This window comes from Parambassis ranga, chromosome 5 (assembly GCF_900634625.1).
Source record: "Parambassis ranga chromosome 5, fParRan2.1, whole genome shotgun sequence".
NCBI classification, from domain to species: Eukaryota; Metazoa; Chordata; class Actinopteri; family Ambassidae; genus Parambassis; species Parambassis ranga.
The window spans coordinates 19,837,876-19,859,145 of NC_041026.1; the positions used below are offsets into that span (position 1 = coordinate 19,837,876).

Below are 21,270 nucleotides of genomic sequence, written 5' to 3' on the forward strand. Positions count from 1 at the left end.
ACCAGCCAGAGGAATAACTGGAAGGCTGCTTTATTGTTTGGAAATAGATTCGTGCTCAAATGAAGACATTCTTTCACTGGTTCTCATTAAATTGTCCCATGTGGTTGTGCAACACAGGTCATCTTTCCGACTGTATTAGTGGCAAGTGATAATGACAGTCAAAAGGGTTGGTTTTTTTCTCAGTTAACCTATTGTCAATAAAAAGAAAATGTATCTCAGTCATGCTACAAAAGAATGGCCTCATATACTGACTGGTAAACCAACATTCTGTAAATGAACAGGGAGTGTAAAACAGAAGGCAAGCTTTCCTCTTATACCAGGCATGGCAGCCAGTAAAAGAGAAGACACACAAAGAGAGCACTTGTACTACATGACTCTACAAGATGTTAGTCCGGAAAGTCTAAATCTAGGCGGTGAGTTTTTAGTTAATTTTGAACATCGTTTTTATCGTGCTCCGTTTTCATGACTCACTCCCACGAGTGTTAAGATCCTCATTGCTGATTTTACTGACAGACTAAATTGAAAGCTAAAAAGGCACGTGCCGTTAAGAGATATTGCACCTTAAACAAACACACAAACACTTAAGACAACTAACCCTTAATTCATTAGACATATCATATTAAAGTAACAGCAGAAATTAAAAAGCCCAACGCCAAACTGCAGCACTGTGTTGGGGGGGGGGGCATGAAAGGTTAGAGCTGCAAGTAGCACAAAAAGGAAAAAAAAGTCACACAAAGTGATTTGTGGCTCATACTGGGGCACACTGGTTCACCAGCACACGCCTATAAAAGCCTGTGTGTGTCTGTCTGCATTTGTATTTCTTAGTGTGTACAATATAGGAAACAGGGGGCAAGACATCTTCACACATGTACAAAAGGGTATGCTGGTAGTGCAATCCTCTCACCAAGGCAGGCTCCACAATTCTCAGCAAGCAGCTAGTACAACACCATGCATTGTACGCTGGTACCCAGTAAGCAAAAGTCCTGGGTGGGCCAGAGTTTTGGTTATTCTCTGAACATACCACACGAAGAAAGAAGCATGATCAGTTACACTCTGTGGTTCTGCTTTCACCTCAATGCAAGGAGTGGACAGGAGAGTTGACTTACAGACATTGTTTTAATATTTATATACATTATATATATATATGTGGATGAATATATATATAATATATATATGTAATATAGCTCTGTATATGTACGTATTGATTTATACATTTTTTTTTAAATACAATTTCTGCTTTTTAATATAGATTCTTTTACCTTACTCCTCTCTTTTTGTGAAAAGTGACTCAAAAAAAACTATTCCTTCTAACAAATACGTCACATCCTAACATGTGTGACAAAGGGGTGTCAGCTGGAAGCCATTCTATTTACGGTTATTAATATTTAGTGTTAGATTAATAGCTGTAGTTTTTTTTTTAAGTAATCCTGTATTTACAAAAAAACTACACATGCTGTTAAAATAATATATTACATTATTTATATTTTCTTAAAAAGTCCAGTCTTAGCTTTTGCAGTTTGTGCCCTATAGAACATAGCCTGAATTATATTTCTTTTCCCAAATAGATGTATGTGTATCTTTTTTTTTTTTTTTAATCCCCTCTTCCGGTTACAGTACGAATCTTACATCCGTGCAGTTCTTGGAGAAAATGGACGGCAGTAGCTGTTATGCTTATCATTCAGAGTTTTTATTTGGTTCAAGTTAACACCCACACTGATTTTGGAGATCTCATGCAGCAACTGGACCATGGAAACTTGAAAACGGATGAGGGAGTTATTCATTAACAGGAAGTGACATCACTGCGCAACAGGAAGTGCAAAAGCTCTGGCATGGTGCTTAGGCTCACAGTACCATAAGAATGCATCCAGTGCTCTGTTGGTTATTTGGTATCTGTTATGCAGCAGAGCAATATGAAGAAAAATAGCAAATGAGAGGCTCAGAGCACATGTTGCTGTTAAATACTGAAATCTGGGGCATTTTTTTTTTTTTACAACATATCCCAATTCACTCTCATGACATCTCCTCACAGTGTTTCCTGTACCTATGTTTGCTATCAGAACAATGTTATTTTGTTTACATAAGTCAATTGAGACCAAAATACAGTTCATAATGACCACAAATGTAATCCGCTATCACCATTAACGTCGTCGCTACACAAGCGAGCGCAATTGCTGTTTAATTAAGATGCTTCTAGCCCTATAGTTCTAAGTGTCATAAACGGGCCCCTGACCGGGCTGAGATCATTGTCCATCAACATGGCGTAAAAGAAAAGTAAAACATGATTTCATTAATACTCCCATCACATTCACTTGCATTTTGTTGCAGAGCTCATAATAGTATATCTATAATATCTCCTGAGAAAAAGGGATGGATTTTTTTTTCAAGCATTGCATACATTTCTAGGGTCGCTCTGTCTAATAACGACAGCAAAAAACAGAATGGGCGGGGCATACTTCACCCAGTCCCACTCCATGGACAGAAAGGGCAACAAGGGATAACAAGGCAGATCTCTTTGGCTTCTCCACACAATGTTCTCATCCCCCATTCATAATTTCTTGTTTCTTTTTTTAAAATAGGATAGTCTTAACACCTGACGAATATGTCCCAGCACAAGACCCTTTCTCTCTAGGCCTGATGTGGCTTATACATCTGAGTAAAATAAGACTCTTCGCCCACCAAAACCAACCAAAACAAAGAAATTACATCAGGAAAGAAATCAAGGACAACAGATATTTACATTCCCACATAAGCTACATGAAATCAAAACTCTTCTCAGCCCTTTCAGAAAGGTCGAACCACCCACAGAGAAACATCAGAAATAGAAAGGAGTTTGCCATACCTGTGAAATCCCCACAAACCTCTGACAGTAGGACTCCCTTAAAATGCCCATGCACACAAAGAAATAAAGGCAGATGGTATGGAAGATTACAGAGGTGCATACAAATTATAAATATAAGCTTTTTCAGATTCAAAGTGATGCGCCCTTGAAAATATTTTAGTCCAAATTAACAAACACATCAGTCCCATGATACACACAGACTTTTTTTCTACATTTTACACATTCCAGAAGAGCAAAGTTTGGATTTCACCCAACCGATCCACCAATGGACCTCATTCCCCTGTCTATAGTGGCAACAATTTAAACACAGTTGTCTGAAATGTGTAGAGTAATGCGATAAAAACTGGGATCTATTTGAGATGACCAACCCCCGTTATCACTTATCTTTGTTGAACAAATTACACTGAACTTTCAAAATTTCGACAATGCCTCGCTCATACAGTCGAGCCACCGTTGTGGTCTGAGTATTAGTGTCTTGTGGACTATGATAATTCATGCAAGATTTCTGATCAAAACATGCCATCATGCAAGTCATTTCTATGCATTGAACAAGCACAATTACTTATGTATTTGTTTGGAAATCTTTCGGAGTAAATGTAAGCCCTTGGCCTGAGTTGACCCCGTAATAAACAGACCCTTAACCAATTTGGTGTGAAAGCCCATGTAGAAAAGAAAGCATTTTGATGTGGGTATAACAAAGATAAAATGAGTAGAAGAGTTGAGTGACATGGGCAAACTGTTGAATATTGTTCTTTTTTTTATCTGTTTGCATTTTTGCTGCTCAAATAAACAACTTCTAGCTTTAATAAAACAGAAAGGTACTTCCATCACTCTCTATTGTTTGTGTCTTTCACTCACCAGTCATCCTTCTGTTTGATCATAGAGTGAGTGTGTCATTTGCTCCTCTATGCACGTCGGTACTTAATGACACAAGAACACTCATGGTTGCTATAAGAGGACGATTCTTCAGCGTCAAGCAGCATCCTTGCGTTTCTTACACAGTACTGTCTTCCATAGGAATCCATTACTTGCATCCAGGTGCTAGGTTCCTGTTTTTTTATTATTCATTCCACCTCTTGGTGTAGAGTTACTCGTCTTATCTGTAGACCAGTGGTAAGTGAGCAACAGACATTTCCTTGTCTGTTTGCATGTCCTTTTGTTGAGATCAGTAGTCTAGATACAACGTCACACAGTATGCTGATTATGTTTGGTTTTGACTAAAGTTTGAGTGTCCTATAACAGACCAAGCTGTTTTCCTCTGCATCAACATAAAAATGAAGTCTGTAAACAAAATTATTGAATATTGTTTTGTCTGACTAGCAAATGAAATAATCTGTACATCTGTGTGGGTGAGTTTCCTCTTGCTTTGCTTGAAGTTACATTATTATAATCTTTATTGTTATTACTGTGATTATTAATCCACCAGCCTAACATTTAGATTCCCTGATGTCTTTTTGGTTTCTTCCTTTTTCTTTCCTACCTCCTTTGCCCTCATTGTTGTCATCCTGCTTCTCCTTGTCAGGTTTGGTTACACTGTCATAAGAAGGCAGGGAGGCAGTTGAGGGAGTGCCCTCCTTCTTTTCTTGTTCCTGATTGTTTCCACCATTCTCCACTTTGTTGTTGGCTGGTTTGCGCTTACATACAAAACCCCGCCTAGCCAGGTAGGCGCGGTAGGCCCTTTGAATAATTCTGGCTGACACGTCCTCCTGCTTGCGCCTTAGAGTGGTAGTGATTGGCTCATAAGAGACCTTGGAGGGGTTGGCTGCCACAAAACGCTCCTCCATTTGTTGCCTCAGCATGTCCAACTCGCCGCTGTCACCCAGCACGCGCTTGGTAAATGCAAACAGGATGTCCAGACAGTGGATGCGGTCTCCGCTCACCATGGGCATGTCCATTGCGATGAGTTCAATGGTGTTAGGCTTGGGGACGCGGAGCGGGTGTTCAAGTGCATCAGCAAAGTCAGAAAGCTTGGCATAGGTGATGAACTGGGAGGCATCAGGATCAAACTTCTCCCAGATTTCATAAAATGTCTCAAAGTCATCCTCGCTGAGCGGGTCTGCACTCTCCTCTGTGGCCACACTGAAGTTCTCCAGGATGATGGCGATGTACATGTTGACCACAATTAGGAAAGAAATGATGATGTACATGACAAAGAAGAAAATACCCACAGATGGGTTTCCACAGTCTCCAGTGGCGGGAGTGCCTGCATTCTCCAACAAGGGGTCGCAGTCTGGAGGGTAGTTAAGAATGGGCAGCAGCAGGCCATCCCAGCCAGCTGATGTGGTGATCATAAAGAGGATAATCATGCTGTTCCCAAAGGTCTCAAAATTGTACATGTCATCAATTCCAGCCCCGTGTTTCACATAGCCAAAGTTGGACATGCCAAAGATAGAGAAAATGAACATAACCAGGAAAAGCAGTAGGCCAATGTTGAACAAAGCAGGAAGTGACATCATTAGCGCAAACAGCAGAGTTCTGATTCCTTTAGCACCCTTAATGAGACGCAGGATTCGGCCAATACGAGCCAGACGAATCACCCTGAAGAGCGTCGGTGACACAAAGTATTTTTCAATCAGCTCAGCCAGAAACATTCCTGCAGTTAAAAGGAAGCAAAAAAACAGTATGTTCAGTTAATGGGGAATATCCACACAGATATATGATCACTTTATTCAACTGACACCACAAAATATGACTGCACAACCACATATAAAGTGGCAGTTCTTTTCTTAAAGAAACCTATGTTAGCACTAACAGTCACTGATGTGATATAGGGAGTACAGCAGAATTATATCTCAAAAAAAGATTAAACTATTTGGCTATTAGGCTCTGTCTTTTAAGCAGAATGAAATGGCCATTAGCAGAGCCATTTCCAATTGCTTCTTCACACGTCCTTCCAGGAGTATAAACCATCCTTAATACTTGCCCACAATTGAAAGGATGACCACAACCACGTCAAAGATGTTCCAGCCGTTGGTGAAATAATAGTGACGCAGCGCGAACAGCTTCAGCAGAAACTCGCCCGTGAAGACCACAATGAAGACGAAGTTGACCCAGTAAAGCACATTCTCCGTTTCCTCTGACTGGTCGTCTGTTTCCACCATCATAGTGACCATGTTGAGGCAGATAAGAATCATGATGGAGATGTCGAATACCTGCTGCGTCACAAAGTCAAACACCATGCCCTGGATGTTGTTCTATGGACAAAAAGAGAGGGGATGTAAAGAAGGATGTTTAGAGCCATTTTCCAAAAAAAACAAACCAAACATATGATAAGGAGCCTAGAATACGAATACATACCTGAGGCCTGGGGATAGGTTTTTGTGGTTTCTTTGATCCTAGTTTCTTCATTGCATTGTAGTATTTCTTCTGCTCTTCTGTCATGAAGATATCCTGACCTCCAAAGTAAACAAGACAAAAAAAATTGGTTACAATCTGCAACAAATGTAAATATAGTTTCAGTGTGCATGCTAAGCCAAGTTAAGCTAACAGACTGCTGACTGTAGCGTTGACAAATAGATGAGAACAGAACTGAAAGCTGAAAGAGAGGAGAGTAAATCTTATCTTTTTCTTCTGTTGATTGAAGTTATCAATGATGACACCAATGAAGAGGTTTAGGGTGAAGAAGGAGCCAAAGATGATGAATATGACAAAGTAGATGTACATGTACAGGTTGTCTTCATAGATGGGTTGGTCCTCCACCTTTAAAGAGGCAAAAAATAAAATGCATAAAATACTTACTGCATGTTGACTGAAGATGGTCTGACATTTAAAACAACAAAAAGCTTACCTTTCTAGAATCTATTGCTGCATACATAATGTCCATCCACCCTTTGAATGTTGCCTATGAAGTGGACAGTGTGTTAGAAAACAAGTTTAAACAGAAAGAAACAAATATGAAGTAGCAAGAAATACTTCTTACCACTTGCAGGAGTGCCAGGTATCCTGCACCCACATTGTCAAAATTGATTTTGACATTTTTCCATCTGACTTCAGAGAAATTTGCATTAATAAGAGCAAAGCACTCTGTTTTGTTGTTGACTTCGTCTGGGAGAAAGTATTCCTCAGCTGTCTCATTGAAGCAATAGTAATACTTCCCCGCAAACAGGTTGACACCCATGATGCTGAAGATGAGCCAGAAAATGAGACACACCAGCAGCACATTCATGATGGAGGGAATCGCACCCACCAAGGCGTTCACTACAACCTGAGGAGAACAGGGAGGAAACAGACAGAGCTGTGATGTAGCGATCACACAGCAGCTGCAGGGAAAAGTTCACACATAAGAACATCAACACACACTTGCATAGAAATGCACATTCTTTCCTTTTGGTAGAGGTTCTATATTACAAAGGAGTATAACAATACTAGTTCAGCAGGGCACACGCTCCATTAATCCATTCTCAAAACAGTTTATTGTTGTACTTATGCAGATTAAGGGTATATTTGGTCATAGCTAACATTTAGGCCATATAGCATATTATAAATATCCTCATGTTGGACATTTGTTTTTTTTTTTTAGTTTATGCGCTGGTCAGTATTATTGAAGTAGATTTAGTTGCCACCTCTGGCAACATTTAGTTATAGCTCATTACATAACAATATAGTTTTAGTTATCAAATATTTGTTGAAATATATAGTGAAAAATTACAGCATATTGTTACACTCCTTTAAAAACTATTCTAACTGTTCTACTATTATTTATGTAGATATTCAAACATTATAGAAAAGTATTCATACATGGTCAGCCACAGCATTAAACCACCTTCCAATAGTATAGTGACGTCTGCCTGTGGGATAGACTCCATCCTGTGGCAACTGAGGCCAAACAAACACAATGACTTCTTTGTCCTGCTCATTAAACCATTACTAAATATTTTTGCAATTTGCCAGGCTATCAGCATCACGCAGGGGTGTAAATGACCTGTTTAGTATTGTGGTAAGTGTTAAAGTAAATGGCAGGACCCAAGGTTTCAATGCTGTGGCTGATGTGTTCCAGGCATAGATAAGCCAGGTAAATACATTTAAACCCTATCATATGAACTACACTACATGGTTGAGGGATATGAGACCTTTTCATTAACAGCATATATGAATGTGCATTTCCAAACACAGAGGTACCATGGAAAAAGAAAGCCAAATAAAACAAAACTTGAACATCCAAGCTGTAGTGTAAATATTCTTTGGGTTTTGATTTCACCCTAGTGTTTTACCTAATTCTGCAAAATGGTGATCATGAAAATAATAGCAAAGAAATTCACTGAGGAGTCATGAGCAAGGATGGCAAGGGAGGGGGGGTATGCAACCAAAAGTTTGTTGATCTTCCAGTGTGACAATGCCAAAGCCAAACTGTGATAAGATCAGATAACAGGGCACTTGAGGCAGAAGAACAGAAGCCTACATACGGACAGGATTTTTTTTTTCTGTCTGGAAATAACCAGAGGCTAATCCAACCCATCACACAAGTAATTATCTGCAGTAAAATCCATTATCATTTTAGAAAGACTCGACACTGAGCCCTCCAGGGTCACATGGTATCAGAATGTGGTCACTGTACACACACTAATAAACTCTGTGCAAATTTTAGATTTTAACCGACCATGTGAACTGCTTTCCACATCATGTGACAGCTGGGTGGCTCTGTAACTAAGGAACACTGAAACAGGTTGCCCAGATTGCATCTGAGTCCATGCTGAACCTGTCCTGTGATCCCAGTGGAATAAGTTTCATGTGATGGTTCATGTGAACCTCTCGTCGTTCTCTCAGCTGGCACTGAATAGAGCTGAGTTATTATTCTGTGCTGCATCCTTCAGGATGCTGCTTTAACTCAAGTCACTCAATGAGGACAGATTTTTACATCGGTTAATATTTTTAAATCAATTCCATTTGCTTTATCATAACACTAAATTTATAATATATGAAATGAAATATGATAAATCAAATCAGATGCAGTATGACCATCTGAGATGATCTGCGTCCATGCAAAAAGCTTCTCACTGCTCAAAGGGGTTCCATTAACAAATCCCCCTCAGAGACATTTTTCTAATGTTCTCTATTGCCAACGTTAGCATGCGCTGATGCTTTTATATTATTGTCATGCAAAAGGTCCAGCTGCTTGGTATCTTAGGTCTTACCCTCATCCCTTCAAAACGTGACAGGGCCCTGAGGGGTCTCAAGGCCCTCAGTGTCCTGAGTGATTTAATCGGGCCTAGATCGGAGAAGCCCAACGCATTAGCTATAAGGCTGACTATAGACACCTACACAGATAGGGACAGAAGGAGAGGGAAAGACAGAGGCACAGGAAGAGAGGACCCACACAGTTAGAGCTATAGAAAGAAAGCTGGATTCTATATATGTATATATATTTAAGGACGGCTGAATGGTTATATACAAATATAGTAAGTGCATATATAGTTTTTGTAAGTATATGTATCTATAGGACATAAAGGTTAGAAACAAGGGTTATTACAATATACAAAGTTCAATAAAGTGCGGCCAAAGTTTCTTTTTTAAATGTGTCTGCTTATGTTTTGTTTAGTTTGGCAAGCCAGTCTAGCATGATAACCAGCTTAACAGCACAGTGAGCACACCTGGAAAGAAACTTGTGGTTGACACAGTGAGAGGAAGAGAAGAGAGTCAAACAAAGGGAAAAAATCAGAGGAGAGATGTGTTCACAAACACTAAACCAATGTGACACAATAATATAAACACAGTACACCGTACAAAACAATACAGTTTCCACACCAGAGGGCATTTTTACTTAAAGAAGGGAGAGAAAACGCAGAAGGTTGAGGACAACTTTCAGGGTTAGAAGAGAGGATAACCTGTGAAAGTAGGAGTCCCACCACAGCACGCAAACCTTACCCTGGACCCCCAAACATCGACCCCTCAGTCCCTCTCGACAGCTGCACAATGTCTCTCTCAACTTAAAGAGAGACACAGTTATAGGCACCTGATGTGAGAGAGAGCACAATATTAGGGTAGAGATTTGCATGGAAAGTCAGGATTAAGTCTTCATAATAAACTGAGAATCGGTGAACAGTCCGGTAAGCAATGGATCCTACAACATCCCTTGATTATCTTGATTTTTGATACCCTTTACCATGACCTATGCACAGAATTTAGACCTCTGACCATAAATGGGGAAAGGTCTGTCTTCATTTCTGTTTGAGATAAGAAATCCTGCAAGGTTTTGTTATGGTAACATAAGAGGCTGATAAACTGAACATGCAGTGAGTCTTTCATCATGGCTTTTCCTTAATTTTGTGATTCACATAAACAAAAGCATGCCATATGACATATATATGCATGACATATATTTTTGACCATCTAGTGTCAAGACTGGAAATGGATGCAACCCACATGTGCTGTCTACTGTTATAAATGCCCTAAAATTTGGTATGTGTTCATATTTACAGTCATCTGAAGATGCGCCCTGGTAACATCATGACAACCAGGTGACAATGTACCCCTCACCATGAGAAGTGATTGCCAAATTTTCAATCCTGGTCCCCTAAGAATATCCAAATCTCTGTTGAAGATGGAACAGACAACAACCTGAGACAACCTGAGCAGTACCTCTAGTGCTTCCGGACAGAGTTTCACATTATTTCTTAACAAGTTGTTAGTGGATGCTGTGAGAATTACTAGAAATATTTCACACACAACATGTCCTCACAGAAAAATGACAGAATAAGTTGAAGTTTTGTTTAGTTTTTAATAGAGGTTAGAAGGATGGCTTTAACTTTTAACAACCCTAACTCAAAACTATTTGGTTAGGTTTAGGAAAGGATCATTGTTTGTACCCTCGCAATGCTGACCTAATGCTACAGTCAACCCTCGCAGAAGTGCAATAAGCTTCTACTCCTGCCGAGCCCCACCCTGACCAGGATTATTTTTTTTTGCACACAACCACAGGAGGGCTCAGCATTACATCAACTACTGTTTCAATTGCCTTTAAAAATTCAACCACTACCATCATTTTTCTGGTGAGGACAAGCTGAAGAACAAGTAGACATCTGACCACTAAAAAGGGTGTGGTTATGGGGACAAAGTCAAAGACAAGTTTTGAAAGCCAATATATAGACACAGAGCACAACATGCCATACTCTCAACACCAAATGGAGGGGGAGACAGTCGGCACTATAATAAAAAAATCATGGGATGAAATGCAACTACATTAGACTTCACTGTGTCAAAGGAATATTTTAGCACTCTATACGAAGAAGTTATGTGTTAACAAACTACTGTCATCACCTAAGGTTTGCATAGCTGTCTTATTGTCAAAATGCTTAACTTGCAGAAACAGTCGCCTACAACCGACACTTTGATAGCTTTTAAACATCTTTCCATTTTTGCCAACAGACAAAAGTGATAAGGAGGAAGCTTCATGCAATACAAAACCTGATATTTTCCCACTTTGGTGTAGGTAGGGCTTAATTGCACTCTGTTTCTATAGGTGAACATACATCAGTACATCCTTATCATGTAATCATACATGACAGACCTCATAGCCAGGGGTGGTTGTCAAGACACGATGGATGAATAACTCAGCACAACAATATCAAATACACAAATGAGGCAGAAGAGCGTTAGGACAACTTGAGAAAAATGTAAGTTCTCAGATTCATATCAGTATTCAAAGAAAAAAAGCTCTGTGAAAAAACACAAACACATGTCAGACCAATAATTATAATAGGACATAGTAGTTAAATAGGAGGCATCAGTTATACTAGGTTGGTAAAGTTTTTATTTTCACTCTGGAATTCCTATGAGACTTTTTTCTTAGAATACTGATGCTGAAATTCTTTTTACCATTTCTTAAAAACACTTTTACTGTATGTATGACAACATCACAAACACCATATACACTTAATCCTGTGTGAACATATAATCCTTTTTGAAATACAGGTGAAGCACAAAATGACAAACTCCTCATGCACAAATGACAGAAAGGACAAACAGCATGTGAGCCACAGAAACTGTCAGGTGGGAAAACACTGAGAGACTCAGCAGCTCCGAGCAAGATTGGAGCTCTGAAACATACCACATAGTTACAGATTTTTACTGAGTCAGGAAGCCTGTTGTGCCTCTGTCTGGGGGACCCTCATCAAGTGGCAGACTTTGACACTGACATGGAGCATTGTGAGAATGCCCTGGTGTCAATTTACTAATAACGTCACGTTATATGTTCACTTTTATTGTCTAAATATCTGAACAAAACATACTGAACAAACATATTTTTTAGGTTCTGACCAAACAATGAAATAACACACCATGTTTTTGAGAGATTGGGTGTTTTGATTAACTTCTATTACATGGTGATACAGACAAAAACAGTCACCTTTTTTTTCTGCTCTAGATCAATACCAAAGCCAATTCTGAGATAAACATTTTAACAGCATGCTGGAATTTGTGTGACTATAAAACAAGCAACCTGGAAGAAAATAATTGACTTTATGCATTCATTTTACTGAGTCTGAACATTTCTACCACAACTTTATGCTTCAATTGACAATGAAAAAAATTATCTCTCAAATCTATGGATTACTTTGTTGAACTGAAACCCTTGATTGATTGCATAGAAAGTGCAAAAAAATGTACTTACATCTACAATGAAGAAGTCTAACCAACACCAGGCATTAGTGAAGTATTTGACAAAGCCATAGGCCACCCATTTCAACAACATCTCCAGGATGAAGATATAGGTGAAAACCCGGTCAGCGTACTCCAGAATGATGCGGACTGTTTTCCTCTGTTCAATGTACACATCCTCGAAGGCCTGAGGAGCAGCAGAGAAGCGTCACTGTTACAGCATTTATCACTGGTGTATCACAGTAAGTGTGACGTAAGCTGCACCTGGCAACATGGAATCTTTACCAACACATGGACGAGGTGATTTGGATAGTTCTGAATAAGCCTTTATTGTTACTTGTTTTTTATTATGCCTTGTTTACTTTTAATAATGAATTGTGTACTTAGGTAAGGTAGATGGCAAATTAGACTAATGATTCCCTCTGCTGCCTATATTCACTCTTCAGCACATAAGTGTCTTGATTTGGCCAGAGGCCTTCCCTCTTGTCAGAAAGCTGCAAAATTAAGCTGGATCCTTAAGATGGATCCTTCTGGTTAAAACTTTGGTGCATTACAGCACTTTGCCATCCATTAGCAACAAACATATTAGGTGCAGAAGAACAGCAGGAGATGGCCTAGCTTATTCATATCTTTAAAAGGAAATGATATCTGCTGTCTCTAAATGTATGCTGTATTTATTTAATTTCTTTAAGTTTCATGTTATCATTACATCTGTTGTAATGATGTAAAGCACCATGAAATCTATATACCTATGATATGTGCTTTATGATAATGATTTGACATGAAGATGAGCTTTTTGTGCATGTATGGGTGAGAACTCGTGCTCTTACCAGGGCTCCACTGCTTAGCAGGATCATGAAGATGATGAGGGTTTCAAACCAGTTGTGTTCTACTATCAGGTAGCAGGTCTTCCTTAGGAACCACCAGTGTTTGCCCCAGCCATGAGTGATGGGAACATCACAGCACTTGTATTTGGCCACACATTCTGCATCACAATGATACACATTACTGAGACAGGCGCAAGATATGTATCAAAGTGCTTGTTCATAAAATCAGATCATAAACAGCAGCTACCGTCTGTCCAGCATGCATCTGGGTCCAGATACTCCTCCACAACCTCCACCACTGCAACCTCCTCCACATCTGGCTTGATGTCTATTGTGCTGCCCTCAGACGAACTGGTGTCATCCAGCTAGGACAAACAGAGGACCAAAAAGACCCGTTCAACCTCCGAATTTCCCTTTACAGGTACAGCAGTGAGCTGCTGAATGATACATTATGCATATGGCACAGTGCCAATACAGCCATTACATTAGTGCTCCTTTGTGTTTATACGGATAGCAGGATTTATTGCTAAAGGTATACATGCTTTAGCCATGTAGTGTGGCTGGTTATCCCTCTGCGGCTGCCTATACTGTGAGGTTATTAATAGAGAAATCGACCAGTGACTGGTCACAGGTATATATCATCATATATACACACAGGTATAGATGATGATTATTGATATACATGATAAAAATTTGTCACATAGGCATGCTTGGATTAATTGTGATTGAAAAACAAATCAAATATATTATCTACATACATATTCAAACACAACAGTCACTTCAAAAACACTAAGGAAATGTATTGTGGTCAATTTGAAGGTGAGCTGTAAAGTCTATGTGACATTAAGACCAAAGGTGGGCAAGGCTCATCTTTACCAATAAATCATGTCACATGTTAGGTCACAGTGAGGCAGGGCAAACCTGAGAGGCAGACCAGTAGTCTCCTATAAGTTATGCTCACTCTTAAGCACCTCACCTAGACACTTGACTGATTTGCTTTACTCAAGAATGATGCCGCCCATGACAATCTTAAATTGAAAGCAAAGAAGAACATTCACATTCTTTTTATCTGCCCCCATTTTTCCTAAACCAAACAGCCCAGATGGATTCCTGCTTGTCTGATTGGCTGCTGGCAGCTCACTGTGACTTCTCCCTGCAGTGTACCCTATGGCTGGCTGTAGTGCAGGGAAGATTATTATGTGGTTGGTTGAGGGAGCCCAGTGGAATATGAACCTAGTGCAGGTACAGGAGTGTTGCAGCTGCATTATCTTCTTTCTTTCTACAACAAACCAGGTCAAGGTGACCTACACATAGGAGCTTTATGTCTGGATTATCCTTCTCCTACATTCATACTACACCGTAGATTCTGTTCCTGCCTTTGACTGCATTCTGTCTTTGTCTGTCTGCAGGGTCAGCACTGATTGTTAGAGTGCTCCTGTCTGGATGTTCGGAATCATCAGGAAAACAAAGAGTGGCATTTTTACATGATAAGCCAAACATATTGCATTCTTTCTTACCATGTAAAAATGCATTTTTTAAAACTTGTGAACAAAGAAATGATCCCAGGTCTATGTCATTATTACATTCTGGTACTATTCCTTTTCCTTTCTCACACAGTCCATCCTACTCACATCTTTACTGTTCTCCACATCCGATTCACTGCTGAAGTCTTCTGTATTAAGGTTTTCAAAGTCCGACTCGCCAACAGCAATAGGAACACAGACTGTGAGGTTGGGGTTGTGGATGAATGACATGTAGTCCTCATCTATCATGTACTTTCCCACACTACTCCCAATGCCGCTGGTGGTGCCGTTGCCATTTTTAGCATAGTCCAGCTCACGGTTAATGTCCACAGTGTGGTTTGCAATGCAGTTGAGTTTCTTCTCATACATTTCATCCAGAGGCTTCTGTTCATCTTCTACAGGCTGATTGTCAGAATGAAAAAATAATATAAACAAGAATGATGTTAGGAAATTACCTCACCAAGGCTCTCAAAAAATGTCATTCTCCAGCCTGTAGATTGTAATTATGTGGTACCTTCTTCAGCACTGTGGCTACCACGACCCGCATGTTGACTTTGAACCAGGCAATTCCTCTCTTGATGCGGGCAACTGCAAGTTGAAGGTTGTTGGGCTCACCATCGTCATCTGTGGCAGCAAGGTTGTCTGCACTGAAGGAGCTCAGCAGCAAGGCAAGGAACAGATTCAGCACCTCAGGGAAAAAAACACCACAAGGCCTCACAATATGTCAGACAAACAGTACTGTACTATCACTCAGTGTAGTATACTAGTATCTGCTCTACAGAATATAATCTTTGTCTTTTCTTACCACCAGGTTTCCAATAACCATGACCATCATGAAGACAGTTAAACACATGGTCTGTCCTGCCACCTCCATACAGTCCCACATGGTCTCAATCCACTCCCCACACAACACCCTGAACACGATCAGGAAGGAGTGGAAGAAGTCATTCATGTGCCAGCGTGGCAGCTCACAGGACTCTGCGATCTTACACACACAGTCTTTGTAGCTTTTGCCAAACAGCTGCATGCCCACAACGGCAAAGATGAAGACAATGATGGCCAGCACTAGGGTCAGATTACCCAGAGCTCCCACTGAGTTACCAATGATCTTGATCAGCATGTTGAGGGTAGGCCATGATTTGGCCAGTTTGAACACTCTTAACTAAGAAAGACAAGAGGAAAATGTAACAATTAGATTGTGATTTACAATGCACAGAAGGTGTTGTAAAATAAGTCTATTTCTTGACTGACATCTTTAATCTTAGAATAATAATATGCTGCTGTAAACATGTTCACAGCAATGTCTTCCACTTACCAATCGGAAGGACCTGAGTACTGACAGGCCTTCCACATCAGCCAGTCCCAACTCAACTAAACTCAGAGTCACAATGAATCCATCAAAACAATTCCACCCTTCCTGAAAGTAGTAGTAGGGATCCATGGCAATCAGCTTGGCAAACATCTCTCCAGCAAAGATGCCTGTAAAAACCTACAGGACCACAAAAAATAACAAATTAATGTTATCTGAATGCCATATTTCTTTTACTCAATTACTGTTTTCATTCATAAACTCATAAATGACTGGATTTCATTGTGAAATATGAGAATGTGTGGTGGAGTAATAATGCTGTGGCACAACAGGCAGACTGTCAGGCTTCGACCAATGTCAGAATATCAGTGAACATCTGTGGCCCGAGTTTTTGTAGTGTGTAAAAACTAGATCTAGATCATTGTCAGCAACTTTTTAGCAGACTGATTATACTGAATCAGTGGTGGAGCCAGCTGGTGGCAGATGACTCTAACTGGCTGTTCAGTTTAACAAACCAGTCAATGGAACAAGAAATCCAAGCAATGAAAGAAGTTAAACAGGTCCACAGTGATGAAACTGGACCCAAGGTGCCTGTGGTGAGTGAGTGCTACTTTGTTTACAGTTTATATATATGCAGTCATTACTTTTTCAGTTTCTCCTTTTGATTGACAACTACAAACCATGGCTAAGTTGGTAGAGCTGATACTACTCCTGCAGGCACAGAACATTCATGCTAGTTGGTCATTGGCTGTGTTTCAGTAGTATTTGTATGGAATTCAAGCACTCTGAGTTTCTCCTATATCATCCACCCAATGCACCATCTATCACAGCCTTGCAGAGTTCAATTCTTTTCAAACTTCAAATGTCGATGGCTATGACCTCATTTCCTGTCTTAGTACTGACACACTGCCAATATTGCTTCGTTAGACAGCTGTGCTACAGTGACATCTGATAGGAAGGGCAGAGCACAGACAAATCAAAATGTCTGCTACAGATTTGGTTGGTATGTGCTTTGCCAACCAATACTTATCAGGCGTATATGTGTTTGTGTGCATGTGTGCCAAAAGAGAGTGAGAGTGAAAGAGAGTTAGACAGTAGAGCTGAGGTCAGCAGTATGCAACGGAAGAAAGGTGAGTGACCTAAGTGGGGGTGATGAGAGTTTGGGGAGCAGGCTAGCTGGCTACATTAAAATGGATCTAAATTTTTAATGAGACATCATCAGATTCCTGTACACAATCTGTGTGTGTGTTCTTAAGTGCACATATCAAATGATGCATTGATTAATTGGTTTATGGTTATGTAAGCGGTGAAAACCAGATCTGCAATGCTTCTTTAATTCCTAAGAGTTCAAGCAGGCATAAAAATGAACAAAACAAATGGTAGAGAAATAAAAACTGTTTCTCACCAGGTTGCCAACACTGAGGACCCCCTCGAAATGTTCAGTCATGGGGTAGTGCTCCATGGCCATGAAAAGGGTGTTGAGAACAATGCAGATGGTGATGGCTAGGTCAACAAAGGGGTCCATGACAATCAAGTAGACGATGTGCTTGATCTTAAGCCAGATGGGACAACACTCCCAGATCAGAAAGATGTTGGAAAACTTGTACCAGCAGGGAGGACACTTCCTCTGAGACTCCTCCAACTCTGCAGGGAAGGATGAAGAAGGAACCAAAAAAATGTTCCACTAATGAGCCGCTATTTGAAAAAGATAACATTTGAATTCTGATGTCTCTACCTCCATAAACAAAAGAACCAGCTGCAATTATTCAAATTAGAAGTACTAAAATTAACTATAGCCTCCTGCATTATGGTCATATCTCAGTCAACTGTTTCTTCACACAAGTTGCAGGCAAAATCTAACAGCTTGTTGACATCAGCACACAGTTACACAGATTATATTTTGCTACGAGGTCTACATTTTGTCTACTAGCATGTGATTAAAGCATTTTGACAAATTGGAAAAGGGAAACATGCACTTTCTCTGTACCCTCTAACAGTGTGTTGGTGACTACGCTCATCTGACTGTTGGCACGATCCTTTCCTTTGAAGGAGGAGTTGAGCTGATCTACAGATACCATGAGAGAGCCGGAGTGCTTCTTCTTTATCTCCACGTCTGTAGTCTGTTTTTAAGAGAAAGATGCGATATCCCTCAGAGACACAACACACAGATATGAATACTCACATACAACTCATGCTCTAATGCATACGGTGGGCTCAACGTCTCAAAAGACAAAGTGAGACACACAACTCTTTACATAAAAAGATAATACAGATTACAATGTTCTATTTCCTAAGATTAATGTGACATTCCTGTTATAATATTTCTAATTCATGCTGTAAATTCTCAAGTAGTCCCTTGTATTTAACATGTAAGACCAGTTTTTATTTCTATATCTTTTGATTTCCCTATGTGTAGTGTTTCAATAAGAAGTCTTTATTTGAGAATTTACACTTTCTAATCTCTTCATTATTATGTTTGGCATAACATACCTCAAATCTCTGAGGCAACATTAAACTGCATGCATTTGCATGCACATCAAAAAGAAGAGGGGAATTCAAGACATAATTTGTGCTCCATCATGCTACTTTATAAGAGAAGTAATAGGGCAGGTAGATTGGCCGAGAATAAAAAGAGGAGTCTACCATGCTAGCTAGTAGGAGTATAAATATTGCTAAAAAAAATTTGTTCTTGCACTATTCAGTGGCTCAGGAGCAGAGGATAAAAGAGCAGAAGAAGAGGGAAACTGAAAGGAGGAGACAGAAAGAAACAAAAAGGTAGATAAGATGTCACATCTACTTTTTACTATAAAATTTTAAGTAATCTTTTTGCAGACACTTTATAGACACAGGCTTGGTGATAGATGCTAAGGGGGTGATCTCATATTACATTGTTCCTAGATAATAATCAGTGAAATAATAATCATGAGAAAGGCAGTGAGTTTATGGATACATTTTCAGCTGGTTAGTGCCTTTTTGAGCTGTTAAAAAAGAAGCAATGGGCATTAGATAAGGCTTGAAGTGAAAGATGAAATCATACTTCAGAATCTAGATAATCAGGGAAGGAAAAGAGAGATACTGAGTTTAGGGAAAGGAAGAACACGAGCCAAGGGTTGTGAAGGAGAAGCTGCAGAGGCCGGGGCCACCACGATCATGCCTATACTGTTATTGGTGTCCCATGGACGTCCTTACACTGTCATCAGTGGCTGCCTTATCTATTTTCACCTCAGGCAGAAGTCGTCTGCCAGGTCCAGGGCCGATGAGAGACACCACGCCATTGCAGTCAACTGTGCTGTTCCTCTTCCCTCCAGAGTGGGGTGCCAGCGGATGAATGCGTGATGAGCCTTGACTGTAGCCGCTGTAGCTGTTGCGACGGTAAGGTATAAACAGTGAGCCTCGGCGATCTTCGCTCTCCTCTACTGTACTGTGCTCATCGTCTGCAAACTCATTCTCTGAGCCCATGTCCTTGGAACGGCCTTTGAAGCTGAAGATGCTGCTGCGGCTGTTGTGGCGCGACATGAATGGTGAGCCTGGGATGCTGAGTAGTGACTGAAGAGGGAAGGATACATAAGGAGAGGGAGAATTAGGGATATACTGTGTGAATAAAAACCGTGCATGACAGTGGATTTCACGATTTCCACAGATCTAGGGAGCAGGTACTTTCAAAAAATACTTGATTGGATTGACCATGTGTACCAGCTTCAACAAATCAGATTGCTTCTTGCTGTTATCACCACTGACTGGTGCCATACCTTAGACACACTCCCTGCTGACTGTATTACCTATATAACAGGGTGATGACTGCTTGAAGCCTGGCAAGATGGTCTTTGATGTGACATCATCTCCTAAGTCTTGTAAGAATAGTGTGCTTCTACAAATTATTGATAAGTTCCTTCTTCTAACACATAGCCTGAGACCTGATGTAGATCTCTCACCATATTTGTTTTTTCTTTCTCACTTTACCTGGTTCATGATGGATGTCTTCCTCCCCAGTCGACTTCCAGGAAAACGAATGGTGCTTTTCTTGCTGCCATCATCTGACTCAGACTTCACCACCTTCTCACTATCTCCCTTCTCTTTCTCCTGCTCTTTCTGGCGCCACTTCTTCTTGCGATTGCGACGTTCTTTAGCACTCTTGGAGCTCAGCTTGGAGACCTCAGAGGAGCTGCGGGACAGGTGCCCCCCTCCTTCGTCATCTAAAGCGGCTTCTGACACAGTACCTGCAGATGTTGCCATGGCGGCAGCCTGAAAAGAACAAAAAAAAGACACATTTAAACCAAGACATTATAAATGAATAAATATGTATTGAGTTAAGAATGAGATTGACCTGTGTCTCCTCCTGCTGTTTCTTGAGCTGTTCCAGCATGGCCTTGAATTCAGCCTCTTTCTGCTCCGCCTCTTCAATTGTGGCCTGGTTCTGCTCCTCATAAGCCATGGCCACCACAGCCAAGATAAGATTCACCAGGTAGAAGGAGCCCACAAAGATGACCAGCACAAAGAAGATCATGTAGGTCTTCCCTGCTGCTCGCAGTGTCTGAATAAAACAAAGAAATGGGAGTGACTCAGAGATTTAACACGTAAGATAGTTTTAAAACTGACACACTGATAAAATATGAATGAAATTAACCTTTGTTATACAGTTCTTATATGTAGTGCTGCAGTACTTTCTAATTCTACAGAGGTACTGTATACAGTACGTGTGTGTGTATGTGTGTGTGTGTGTTGGTTCAGCATTACTGCTTATATATCCAATATATCCAATTCAAGGCTTCGAGGAAAACCTCCAAACACATACACATACACACTACAACAGTGACTGGCCTATTTGCCAAATGAGGTGAATCTATTATGGCTGTGGTTGTGCTGGTCTAGAGGAAGAAGGAAAAATACTTGTGCAGAGTCATGGTGGCATATTTAAACAGATATTCCTATTTTTTCATTTTTATTTTTTCTATTCTATTTTTCTAACTTTGTTTCCTAAATAGCAACAAAAAATGAAATGTTACAAAAATACTTTTGACAGAGAATATAACTAATCATCTAACAGAAAATCATTTTTATTACTTGCCTGTACAAATGCAAATAACCACATCTTTTATAATTCTGAAATTCTTCATTAAACACTACCTACAAGAAACATACTCAAAGCTACAGGCTGTCTGTCCTTCCTTTTATTCAGAGGGC

The 21,270-nt window shown here is 40.1% G+C and overlaps 1 protein-coding gene across 2 annotated transcripts in view; it reads right to left on the reverse strand.

Annotated features, from left to right (window-relative positions):
* Positions 1–4,266: 4,266 nt before the first annotated feature.
* scn8ab (sodium channel, voltage gated, type VIII, alpha subunit b) overlaps positions 4,267–21,270 on the reverse strand; it is a 34,597-nt gene continuing 17,593 nt past the window's right edge. Inside the window, exons 10-28 of one of the 2 annotated variants that reach the window (XM_028407322.1) lie at positions 20,414–20,620; positions 20,050–20,331; positions 19,312–19,635; positions 18,077–18,209; positions 17,495–17,733; positions 16,096–16,269; positions 15,586–15,942; positions 15,295–15,468; positions 14,889–15,182; positions 13,505–13,622; positions 13,261–13,415; positions 12,444–12,617; positions 8,971–9,093; positions 6,759–7,043; positions 6,627–6,680; positions 6,401–6,538; positions 6,137–6,241; positions 5,763–6,033; positions 4,267–5,432 (exon numbers count right to left, since the gene is read on the reverse strand). In XM_028407322.1, coding sequence (XP_028263123.1) covers positions 4,267–5,432; positions 5,763–6,033; positions 6,137–6,241; positions 6,401–6,538; positions 6,627–6,680; positions 6,759–7,043; positions 8,971–9,093; positions 12,444–12,617; positions 13,261–13,415; positions 13,505–13,622; positions 14,889–15,182; positions 15,295–15,468; positions 15,586–15,942; positions 16,096–16,269; positions 17,495–17,733; positions 18,077–18,209; positions 19,312–19,635; positions 20,050–20,331; positions 20,414–20,620 — 4,773 coding nt within the window. Of the gene's footprint in view, positions 5,433–5,762; positions 6,034–6,136; positions 6,242–6,400; positions 6,539–6,626; positions 6,681–6,758; positions 7,044–8,970; positions 9,094–12,443; positions 12,618–13,260; positions 13,416–13,504; positions 13,623–14,888; positions 15,183–15,294; positions 15,469–15,585; positions 15,943–16,095; positions 16,270–17,494; positions 17,734–18,076; positions 18,210–19,278; positions 19,636–20,049; positions 20,332–20,413; positions 20,621–21,270 lie in introns of both variants that reach the window. The other variant, XM_028407321.1, reaches the window with a different exon arrangement.